The sequence below is a fragment of the Dama dama genome, chromosome 20 (genome assembly GCF_033118175.1).
Source record: "Dama dama isolate Ldn47 chromosome 20, ASM3311817v1, whole genome shotgun sequence".
NCBI classification, from domain to species: Eukaryota; Metazoa; Chordata; class Mammalia; order Artiodactyla; family Cervidae; genus Dama; species Dama dama.
In genome coordinates, this window is record NC_083700.1 from 86,542,653 (window position 1) to 86,554,719 (window position 12,067).

Below are 12,067 nucleotides of genomic sequence, written 5' to 3' on the forward strand. Positions count from 1 at the left end.
GCTTCCCAGGTGACTCAGTGGTAAAGAATACACCTGCCAATGCAGGAGACACAGGAGATGTGGGTTCCATCCCTGGGTCAAGAAGATCCCCTGGAAGAGGAAATGGCAGCCTGCACCAGTATTATTGCCTGGAAAATCCCATGGACAGAGGAGCCTGGCAGGCCACAGTCCATTTGGTCACAGAGAATCAGACATGACTGAGCATGAGTCCCTGAAAACTAAAATAGAGCTACCATATGACCCAGGAATCCTACTCCTGGGCATGTATCCTGAGAAAGCTCTAATTAGAAAAGATACATGTACCTCAATGTTCAGCACTATTTACAATAGCAAAGACATGGAAGAAACCAAAATGTCCACTGACAGATGAAGGAATAAATAAGATGTTACATATATATGTATATATATGTATATATATATGTGTATATATATATATACATATATATACAATGGAATATTACTTAGTCATAGAAAAGAATGAAATAATGCCATTTGCAGCAACATGCATGGGCCTAGAGTTTATCATACTAAGTGAAGTAAGCCAAACAGACAAATATTATATAATATTACTTATATGGGATATCTAAAAATTGATACAAACTTATTTACAGAACAGAAACAGACTCACAGACTTGCAAAACAAACTATTGTTACCAAAGGGAAAGGGGGAGAAGGATAAATTAGGAAGTTGGGATTAACATGTACACACTACTGTATATAAAATAATCAACAAGGACCTACTGTATAGTACAGGGAACTCTACTCAATAATCTGTAATAACCCAAATGGGAAAATAACTTGAAAAAGAACAGGTATATGTACAATTGAATCACTTTGCTGTAGACTTGAAGCTAACAAAGCATGTACATCAGCTATACTCCAATATAAAGTAAAAAGTAAGGTTTCTGCTTTGGGAAGTAGATGAACTTGATACCATTTGAGGGGTTTAGGGGGTCAAGTCACTGGCTTAGTTATGACTGTGTTGAGTATGGGGTGTCTATGGAATGCCCAGGCGAGCAGTCCAGCAGATAGTTGGGTAAGTGGGTCAGTGTTGAGTCCTCAGTATATAGAACAGTGCCTAGCTCAACACACTGAGGAGGTGCTCAATAACTATTTGTGGGGTGAATGAATGAGTGAAGGGGTCTGGCATTCAGTTATGACTTAGACTCTTTGACTACCGTCTGTGAAGTGGGGCTCCTTGTTATTGCACCCCCTGTTGTCTTCCTTCACAGCACTTACGGTGTGAAGCATCAGATGACGATTCACTGGTTTGTTAAATGCCTGACCCCCTCACTGGACTGTGTGTTTTCTTCTCCACTAATGTTTTGGCCTAACCTAGCTCAGAGTCAAGATGAGGTCAGTATTTTTTGATTGAATGCAGGGCTGAGGATATGGATGTGGACACAGGATGTAGGCAGAAGCCAAGGGAAAGGATGGGTCTTGGTGAGCTGGAGCTTCCAGGTTCCAGGTTCAAAGTTACTTGTTTGTAATATTTTTTCTCCAACCTTCTCAATTCCCTCCTCTTCTCCACATGCCACTCCCTCCCAATCTAATCCTGATCAAATCCTTTCAGGTTCTTCTCTGAGCTTCTGTTCCCTCATCTGTATAATGGGGATTTATTATGTGCCCTGGCTGTGAGCACTGAATGAGGTAATTCAATTCAACAAATGTTTATATAGGTGATTAAATGCCATGGTGAGAAGTGCCTTTGAATAAGCACACTGACCTTCATGCTCTGTTCCACCTGGCTTGGGGCAGCCTCCTCTGCTCTGGGAAAGAGTGGGAAACAAGTTCTCTTTGACACATGTCACCCTCCTCCCCAGGAAGCCCTTCATTTCAACCGCAAAAGACTCATCTTGCAACCTGAACAGGGGCCAAATGGCCTGTCCCATCCAACATCCTTGTTCAGACTTGATTGAGGTCTTTCACACGGGGCTGTGCAGGCGGGGGGCCCTGGCTGCAACCCACCTCCCTACAAGCTGCTGCACCAGCTTTTGGCAGCATGGAGCCTGAGGTTCTGGCCACGCTGACAATGTAGTTAGTGAGTGAGAAAATAGCATTAGAGCAGAAAAGAATGTGCCATCATGGGGCTGCTTTCCGGATGATGAAGGGTCAGGAACAGCAACTCCTGAACGTGGAGACCAAGTTTTTTAAGACTTTTCTCCCCACTAAAGGGCCTACTTGGGAGGCTTGATGATTGAAGCCAGGGCTTTGCACAAGGCACTCTCTCCCCCTGCACATCCCCTCCTTGACTACTCTAGGACTAAGATCAAGACTTAGTTTGACCCTGAAGCTTCTTTCCAACCTCTGGGCAGAGATAGATACCTCCTTCTCTATGGAGAGGGAAGAGGGGATGGAACCAGCCTTTACTGAGTGCCTGTTAAGTCTCAACTACTGTGTGTTATTCTTTATATTACCATGTACCATTTCATACCAGAACCATCTGTGGGAGTGAGTTTGTTAGACCCATTTTACAGATCAAAAAACTGAGAGTCAAAGACATGAGTCATTTGATTGAAGGAAAGCTTGTAATTGGCTGAGCCAGGATTGGTCAAAAATCAAATACCCAGTATATTTGCTTTCTCCATATTTCTAATGGGCTATAATTGTGTTTTTTAAACAATTATTTATTTATTTATATTTTATTTTATTTTTTGGCTATTCTTGGTCTTGGTTGCTGTGTGGGCTTTTCTCTAGTTGTGGCAAGTGGGGGCTACTCTCTAGGTGCAGTGCGCGGGCTTCTCATTGCCGTGGCTTCTCTTGTGGAGCATGGGCTCTAGGGCAAGCAGGCCTCAGTAACTGCAGCTTAATAGTTGTGGCACACAGACTTAGCTGCTCCACAGCATGTGGGATCTTCCTGGATTAGGGGTTGAACCCATGTCTCCTATATTGGCAGGTAGATTCCTTCCTTCTGAGCCACCAGGGAAGCCCTAGTTGTGTCTGGTGGATCTGTTCACAAGCGAGTGCCTCTAGGGCCAGAATCCCCTCTCATCCATCTCCCCTCCAGCCCCTGCTATACGCTGAGCAGGTCTAGAGGCCTTTGACCACCAGCCCAGGTCTGCTCAGACCCTTAGCATCTCCCAGCTAAGTAGGAGGCTGGTAGGGGCATCCACACCAGCAGGGGAAGGAGGGCTGGGGCTAATCCTGCTACTCTGGTCTCATGTCCACTGTCTCCTGGCATAGATTTTCTATCACCAGTGTGCTGTTGTGCCTCAGCGGTCTCCCAGCCTTTGCTGTGTGTATCTTCTTCCACTGATTAAACATTTGCCTCTATTCTTGATTTTTGCTCATTTTCTTTCCCTCTGTAAAGCCTTAGACCCTAGTCTGCTTGTCCACTGCCCTAATAAATTTTCTAGATGCTGCACCTTCTTTCCCTAGGTGCTGAAGTCTATCTCAGGATGCTGTCAATAATCCTTTAGCTAACTGATACAGTCCCTCTCCTAGAATCACAGTGATGCCACCTTTGTGAGCTTTAGCTTGGCTACTGCCTATAGCATTGTGATTAATAGCACTTGACTCCAATAGAACAGATGGATTTGAACCAAATTCTGCGTCTTATAGGCTGTGGAAAATAGAGGAAAAATTCTCAGTCTCTTGGTGCCTCAGTTTCTTCATCCATATAAAGGGGATAATGACATCTAACTCCTAAGATTATTGAAAAGACTGAATGGTATATATATTTAATGTACAAAGGAAATTTGATATATGTAGTGACCATTGTGCCTGATACAAAACAAGCACTCAATACATAAAGGGTGCCTGTTGTTATTTCTAACAACCCAGATCATTTAAGCATAGAAATCTGGTCTTCAATTCAATCCTCAAGAAGTTGGCTAAATCCCCCTAAGGATTCGTTTCCTTATTTCCTAACCCAGCTCTTGCTATGTTCTCTTCTTTCCCTACCAGCTCACTTCTGGTTTTACTACAGCTCACTAATAACTGCATTAGTCAGAATAAGATAGGTTATGCAATAGTAACAAATAACCCCCCGATTTTAATAGCTTTATACAGCAAAGGTTTATTTATATCAAAATCTGATGACTACTGGACAGGTCTCCTTAGAAGTTCTCTTAAAAGAACAGACTTTGGGATCCAGGCTCCTTCTGTCTTGTGATTCCACTCTTCTGAGATTACTGCAAAAGGAGAAAAGAGAAAGTGGACCACTGAGCAGGCAGCCCTACAAGTAACATCTACTACTCTACCCACATCCCATCGATGAGAACCTAGTCATCCACCCAAATCTAATTGCAGGGGAGGTTGGAAAATAGAGCTACTCAGATACTCAAGAAAGGGAGAAAGAATTGGGATTTGGTGAATACAAGCATTTTCTCGGCTCATCTTACTCCCTTAGTAAAATAACCTCCATATTATTTAGCTACCAGAAGAGGTAGCTCTATCTTAGAACCTTGAGTCTTCTGTCCCTCCTCCTCCAGGCTCATCAGCACCGTGAGTCTCGTTAATCAGAACTATAGCCGTGCTGACCTCAGTGGACAGTGCTCTTTATTTAACATTTCATCCCAGATGTAGACCAAAGGTGCTTCCTTTTTCACTATTCCAAATCTGAGGCTAAATATCAAATTATATTAGATTTTACCAAAGACTGGGGAATGATATATGAGGAATAAATACAGAGAAATCTACAATTGCTAATTTGCTTTTTTATAACTGGATTTTATGCATCTTCAACTGAGTCTTCCATAGGACCACCTGCCTGCCACACTCCTGTCCTGCAGCCACAGGTCAGGGGCCATCTGACCCATCCTATCCAGGAATGCCATACATGTGTTTCAAGTCCACAAAGTATAAGCCTGGCATTTGTGGGGGAGTGATTAGAGGCAGGGGGATGGGTACATGGGTGGAGGAGAGAAGCTATTCCTCCCTAACTCCTTGCAAGGAAAGCAGATCTATCTCTTACCCTCTGATAGAACTTTCAAATACATGTAAAATCAGCTAACCCAAATTATGATTCATGAGTCATATGCCAATTGACCTGTGACACTCCTAAACCTCAGTACTCCGAGCCTCCGAGTTGCAATCATGTGATAATCCTTTGCCACATGTGGTATTCCACGTGGTATTCCTATGTTTTCCAAGGAAACATGACTAAAGAGAGACAGAGGGTTTCCTGATAGAATTGCCCATCTGAAGAACCCCTTTTCTGGATGATGGGATATGGGCCTGACTGATATTGGGAACAATTTCCTACTTCCAGGCAACCCCTTCTCCTTCCTGCTGAGGAGTGGTATCCTTTGATCTCTACAAGATAAGCAGATCAGAAAAACATATTAATAATTCATCTGAGTGATGCATACATAATGTAACTGGCGTTAATAGAGGAAGATGGCTTCTTTACAAGAGCCTAAAGGGTTGCTATATCTCCAGCTCCAAGCAGAACCTGACATAAACTAGATGCTCAGATTCTTGATAAAATGCTGTTAAAGGGAAAGCAACTTGCCTTAGTCATGTTTGTTAAAGGGAAAGCAACTTGCCTTGGTTGTGTTTATTTAGCATCCTTCAAAAAAGCTCTTACTAAATTATGATATACTATTAAGATGATGACTTAGATAAGCACAAAATTCAGATGTGAGCTTCCTTCCAGAGAAAAGACAAACCATCTGGCTTGTACAGTTTTCACAAACTGGTAGGAAGGAAGCAGACCCTTTGTTGAACCCACATATCTCCTGACATAATTTGAGGTATTTTATCCTTAAATGATTTCCATTTAGATAATTGCATACCTTGTAGTAATCATCTCATAGTTCCACACTGTTCATCAATCCTTTCTGCCTTCCCATCCACCCTGTCCTCTGTATGGCTTTTATCTTTCTGTTTAATCTTCCTATTTTATTTGGCTCTGTATTGCCCAGTCCTTCAAGTCCTTCTGGACGCATCATGGAGGGGAGGAAGAAGCCATGGGTGGAGGTAGAGTAGAGTCAAAACAGAGTCAGACTTGGACTTTGCATGGCTGGGGAATTTGCCTTGACCTTCCTGAGTCTCATGTGCTTCACCTGTCCACCAGAGATAACCTCTCTTATCTCACCATTGTCCGGAGGAACAGAAGAAAATATACGCAAACCATGTAGCTTGTTACACAATGGATTCTCAATAAATTTAAGTTCCCTTCATCTTTCCTTCTCTCCCTTTTGAAAGTAGTCAGGATATAAATTATACATAAATAAATCACACATTGCACTGGAAATCCTCAGAAATGATTAATGTAACCAATAATAATTTTAATATTAATAATGGGTTGCTTCAGCAGTACATCCTGATTCTGACAATCAATCTATGCGCTCCAGCTTTGTCTTCACATCACGAACAGTGCTCAGAGTTTTACCCTAGGAAGAGGTGAATGCACAGCATTTCCCATTTGTGGATATTACTTAAATCTTCCTTTTTTTTTTTTTTTTTAAATATCACAGTATTCTGCTACAAACCATTACTTACAGTGCAAAGTGTAAGCAACATGTTTGCCAAGAAATGAAAAACTAAGACATGAATGGAAACACTAAAAAGCTACAAGCGGTGTCCAGGACTGAAAGTAAGGTTTGGAATCATGAAGAACGTGCTAGAGATACTGATTTCTACTGCTCAGTATGCCCAAGAATGGACAAGACCTCGTTGGTGAGTATGGTCCATTATCCCCACTACAAGGAGGAGCAAACTGAAGATAGGGGCTTGAAAGACAGCAATACTTATAAGATATGGAGCCTAACTTTAGCCCAAGGATCTGCTAAGCTTTCTCAGTAAATGATAAGAGGGTTCAAATAACCCTCCAAGCTCTCAGGTTCTGTGTTTATGAGTCTCTATTTCTCAAGGATGCAAGTGGAAGCATCCAGAGAGGTGGGTGAGTGAGGGGTGGTGAGTATGGGCTCTGGAGCCAGACTGCCTGGATTGCAGTATCTGCTTTCCCATTTGTTAATTGCCTTAGCCTGGATCAGTGACTTTCATCGATCTGTGGCTCATTTTCCTCCACTGGAAGATGAGAATCACAATAAAAAGTAAATAAGGTGACACTTGTAAAGTCTGGGGCACTGTTCTTCAGGAGAGTCTGAACTCGGTCAGTCATTTCCTGCTCCATGATTAAGTGCAGATCACAGTGGGCCACCCACCACCTTGTCGGTATAGGGGGACCCCACAGTTCTTTCTTCAGTTGAATTATTTTTCCTGAAGTGTTCAGTTCAGTCGCTCAGTCGTGTCCAACATTTTGTGACCCCATGGACTGCAGCATGCCAGGTTTCCCTGTCCATCACCAACTTCTGGAGCTTACTCAAACTCATGTCCATTGAGATGGTGATGCCATCCAACCATTTCATCCTCTGTCATCCCCTTCTTCCACCTTCAATGTTTCCCAGCATCAAGGTCTTTTCCAATGAGTCAGTTCTTCTCATCAGGTGGACAAAGTACTGGAGTTTCAGCTTCAGCATCAGTCCTTCCAATGAACAGCCAGGACTTATCTCCTTTAGGATGGACTGGTTGGATCTCCTTGTAGTCCAAGGGACTCTGGTTTTCTCCAACACCATAGTTCAAAAGCATCAATTTTTCGGCACTCAGCTTTCTTTATAGTCCAGCTCTCACATGCACACATGACTGCTGGAAAAACTATAGCCTTGACTAGATGGACCTTTGTTGGCAAAGTAATGTTTCTGCTTTTTAATATGCTGTCTAGGTTTGTCATAGCTTTTCTTCCAAGGAGCAAACAACTTTTAATGTCATGGCTGCAGTCACCATCTGCAGTGATTTTGGAGCCCCCCAAAATAAAGTCTGTCATGGTTTCCATTGTTTTCTCATCTATTTGCCATGAAGTGATGAGATCTAAACTTAGATCAAACCTCAAACTTCACATCCCCAATCCCCCTACCCACAGTGTCTCCACTATGAACCTTCTTTTCTGCCTCTCCCCTCCCACGTAAGCATGTGTGAGTTCTCCTACCAAGCTGAATGCAAGGGCCTGCTTACTCATGGGATGGGGGCTCCCGAGCAAACTGGGATGGTTATAGGGAAATAAAAGTGTTCCTTCATCAGTACATCCAAATGTAGCATGTGCATTTTGACAGTGACATAGCCACCATGAATTGAGGAGAAAAGAAACAAGGAAGAGAGGAACTTTTGGGGGCTTATTTAGCAGTAAGCGCTGTAGAGGTTTTTGCCTGGCACAGTAATCCTCAAGCCAACATTGTCAGCCCTCTTATCTAGTTGTACACACCAGGAACGTACATCCCAGGGGTTTGTTGAGAATCCCAAGGTCAACATCTAGTGGTGAAACTGAGTTTAGCACCTAGAGGATCGTAAGGTAATAACAGGGGATCCTACAGAGTTCCAAGAGTCAGTTCTTAAGCCCACTTCCAAAACACTCCTAACAGCTACCAATGAGTAGTGCCCAAGATATCCTTTGACCTACCACTGTAACTTGTCCTAAACCAAACCAGAAGTACAGAGCTGTCAGTCCTGCCAGGTCCAGAGAGATGAAAGCCCTTCTGACCTACCTACTCCATCCCTCTGTCTTTGTAGGCTGGCCTGAAGCCACCAGGGGGTGCCCTAGCATTAACAGCAAAAGGTATTTGGCAGCCTGTTTATCACCTGGGGTTGGGAGGAGGGTTCCCTTCCTGAGAGCTTCTGCCCATGGTTTCTCATCATATGGTGTAAACAAGTGTGCGAAACAGCCTTGCCTTTGACCTGAGTGAAGGCTGGGCTTGGAGGGACAGTGGCAGAGAACCTTGGGCTTGTACCTCATTTAGCTTGAAGGAGTGGTATCCCCATCTGCTGGTGGGCAGAGCCCACACCACTACAGGTGGAGCAAACTGTGAGTTGTGAAATCAATGGAGTGGGTGAGCTGACCGTTGATTTTTGTTAATTAAATAGCACATCGAAGTCCAGAAAATAGCAAATATCAGTGTGATAACACACAGCAAGAGCAATTATTGTTTTGAAAATTTTTAATTGTAGTGTGTATGTGTCTGTGTTTTGACTCATGAGCTAAAAGGTAGATCTGTGAGCCATTTATTATTAAAACACCTTAACCTAAAAATTTGATTAAAATTCAGATTTCCAGCCCCTAGACCAGAAGACGATGCTCCTGTCTTCCTGTCTGCACTGGGGCCTTGAAGCCTGTAGATTTAACACATTCCCTGGCAGCTGTGATGATCAGCTCGGTATGGGAGCCACCTGTTAGAAGAAAGGGCACTTAAGTGAGTTTTCTCACCTGCTTCCCCGCCCCCCTCTTCCCCTGGACAGGCCAGGACAGGCTTTTCATTTCTTGTGAACTTGGCCTAACAAAGCCAGAGGAGTCACACTGACTGCACTTGAAACAGGGAACAAGCTGCCGGCTGGCCCCCCAACTCCAGGACAGCTGTGAGCTCTGAACAACTAGAGATTGGGTTTCCAGCACCAGCTCTGTCAGAAAACAAACAAAAGCAGGATCACACACACACAAGAAGCCAGAAAAACAAAATCCTTGTAGAATTAGCCAGACCTGTGTTGAAACCCTGAGCCTTCTCCTTACCACCTATGTGACCATGGAGCAGGTTATTGGATCCTGTTTCCTTCCCTCGTTTTAAATGGAATTATGTCTGATTCATGTCAATGTATGACAAAACCCACTGAAATGTGAAGTAATTAGCCTCCAACTAATAAAAATAAATGAAAAAAAAAAATAAAAAAATAAAATGACCCAAAATAAATAAATAAATAAATGGAATTACAAGCCTTCCGAGGGCGGGTGGAAGTTTTGGGTAGAATAATGTATCCACACGCTCAGATAGGGTCTGACCAAAACTGGTACCCCACTCTAACAGCTCTCTTTCTGGCTCCCTGAAATCCCCTGTGAGCTTGGGCGGACTCTGTCCCCTTTGGGCTTTGGTTTCCCCGTTGTTAACCTGAGGGAAAGCAGCCATCCGCAGGGCCGGAGTGGGGCCGAAGTGGGGCCGAAACTGTGACCGAGAAAAATTACATTGTATGGCCTGAGCCTTCTGCCCTAACCCGAGCCCCGCCAGCCCCCTTGTTCACCAACTACTCCCACGAGGGCACAACGTGAACTCCCTGCAAGGCGACGGGCGGACCAGCCTGGGAGAGAACAGAGGGCAGAGACGCTGGCTGAGAAGCGCCAGAGTCTGCGGACCTTTGGACGGAAAGATCCCTCGCCCCCTGGCCCTGCCGGGCCTGCGAACTGGGCGGATGGAGGCCGGCGCGCGCCCCGCCGCGGGCGAGAGCGCTCCAAGCCCAGCCGAGGGAGGAGCCGCCGCCCAGGTGGGACAGGTGCGCAGCCTGAGCCCAGGCGTTTCCGCGGCGGCGGCCAGGGGAAGCGACTGCTCCCTGGCCCGCGCAGGCAGAGCCAAACGGACCCTGGGCCTCAGGATCCAGCTCTGGGAAGCCGGTTTTGTCTGCCAGACTCCACCTCGGAAGAAAGTCATGGAAGCGGTAAGTCGTGCTGGGTTTGGCCGCGGGCTTTCTGGGCGTCCATCTCCTCCCGGGAGAAAGCGTGGGGAGAGGCTGCCTGCGCACCCCGCCTCCTGGAGAGGAATACACTTGGATGCCGTCCAGCTCACACTGGCCTGGCCTGGCGCGGGTGGGGTGGGGGGACGGAAGAGGGGTCTGTCTACCTGTCCTGTGCCACCTTGGAGGCTGAAGGGCAGGGGTCTCAGGAGGGGTGGTGTGAGGGTCTCTACCTCCAGCGCTGTGAGCTAGGCTTCTAACCTCCGCTCCCCCAGCCCCCCAGCCCCCCAGCCTGGGTGACAGTGCGGTCGGTCTCTGTTTGCTTGTCCTTTTGCCCGTCCTCTCGACATTCGAGAGCTTCCTGGTCGGAGGCTGCAGGGGCTCTTCTGTGGCGTGTGGTTTTCCTGCGGGCTCTGCTTCTTATAAGCTGTGTGGCCTGGGGCCAGTAAGTTCATTTTCCTTAGCTCCTGGTTCTTCACTGGTAAAATAGGATTACTACTAGAATAACTAGTGAGATGATTGGAGGTGTTTGTTAAAAAAAAAAAAAAAAAGTGGGGACTTGCCCTGCACCGAGCAGGTGAACATCTCTTCTGCTTGGATGGATGGCCACGTCCTGTTTACATAGTTGGAGAGTTTTTTCACTTGACTGACCATATTTTCCTCTTTTCTAATTCTCCACCGCCTCCCTGCCTCTAAAATAAGTCAGTTTCTCTACAAGGGAGCAGAGCAATGATGGGTTTCACCTTCATTGTCTTCTTTATTATACATCTGGAGTCAAGTCATTTTCTTCTGTGAGTCAGGCGCTTCCTTCCCAGAGATTGGTTCTATGTGGGGACAGAGGACCCATTTTAGAGGTCACCGATCAGAAGAAGCTCCCCTTGGTCCCAGGGCAGTGGACACATGTCTCTCTGTGGTTGACCCTCCATTCCAGCTAGCTGAGTTTTGGAAGAGAGAGCAAAGGCACCCTGGTATGGTTTCTGTCTCCCCTCCTCTGAATTCTCTCCCTATCCTACAGTTTAGCAATTTCTGAGAAACTCCTAATTGATGGGAAAATGTCAGGCTGAATAGATCCAGTGTGGCTGTGAAAAAAAGAAAGAAACTTATATTTTGCCTTCTCTGATATGCCACTAGCTTCCATTGTTTCAGTTTATCTCTGTAACAACACGGTGAGGTCTGAGGTCGAGGTAACACGGTGAGGTCTGAGGTCGAGGTCAGCGCTTTCTGCCCCAGTTCTTACAGGGAGGAAACAGAATGTTGTTCGTTACTCAATATCACACAACTGATAAGCAGCAGAGCCAAAGCACGGGCTGTAATTTGTCAATAACAAATATTGAGTGCCAACTATAAGCCAGGCAGTGCCGGCAAGGATGACAACTGGAAAATGGGTGGAATGTTAGGAAATTGGAGAGAAAAATGTACCAAAGGGCATGTTAGCTCATGGCATTTTTATGGGATAAGATAATGCAATTATGGGATAAGCTGATGTGGTTATGCAATGTTTTCTGCTCAGAGAAAGAGGGGGAAAAAAAGATCAAAAGAGAAATATGGGTTATTTCTTATTTTAAAAGGAGGATTTGTTTTTTGTAAAGCTAACAAAATACCCACTCCGTATGCATAACTAAGCGCCTGCATTGTG

The 12,067-nt window shown here is 45.1% G+C and overlaps 1 protein-coding gene across 1 annotated transcript in view; it reads left to right on the forward strand.

The window, feature by feature from the left end:
* Window positions 1–12,067, forward strand: part of FYB2 (FYN binding protein 2) — a 146,658-nt gene that overhangs the window by 12,757 nt on the left and 121,834 nt on the right. The window contains exon 5 of the mRNA XM_061119748.1: window positions 9,984–10,416. Within this exon, the coding sequence (XP_060975731.1) occupies window positions 9,984–10,416 (433 nt within the window). The remainder of the gene's footprint in view (window positions 1–9,983; window positions 10,417–12,067) is intronic.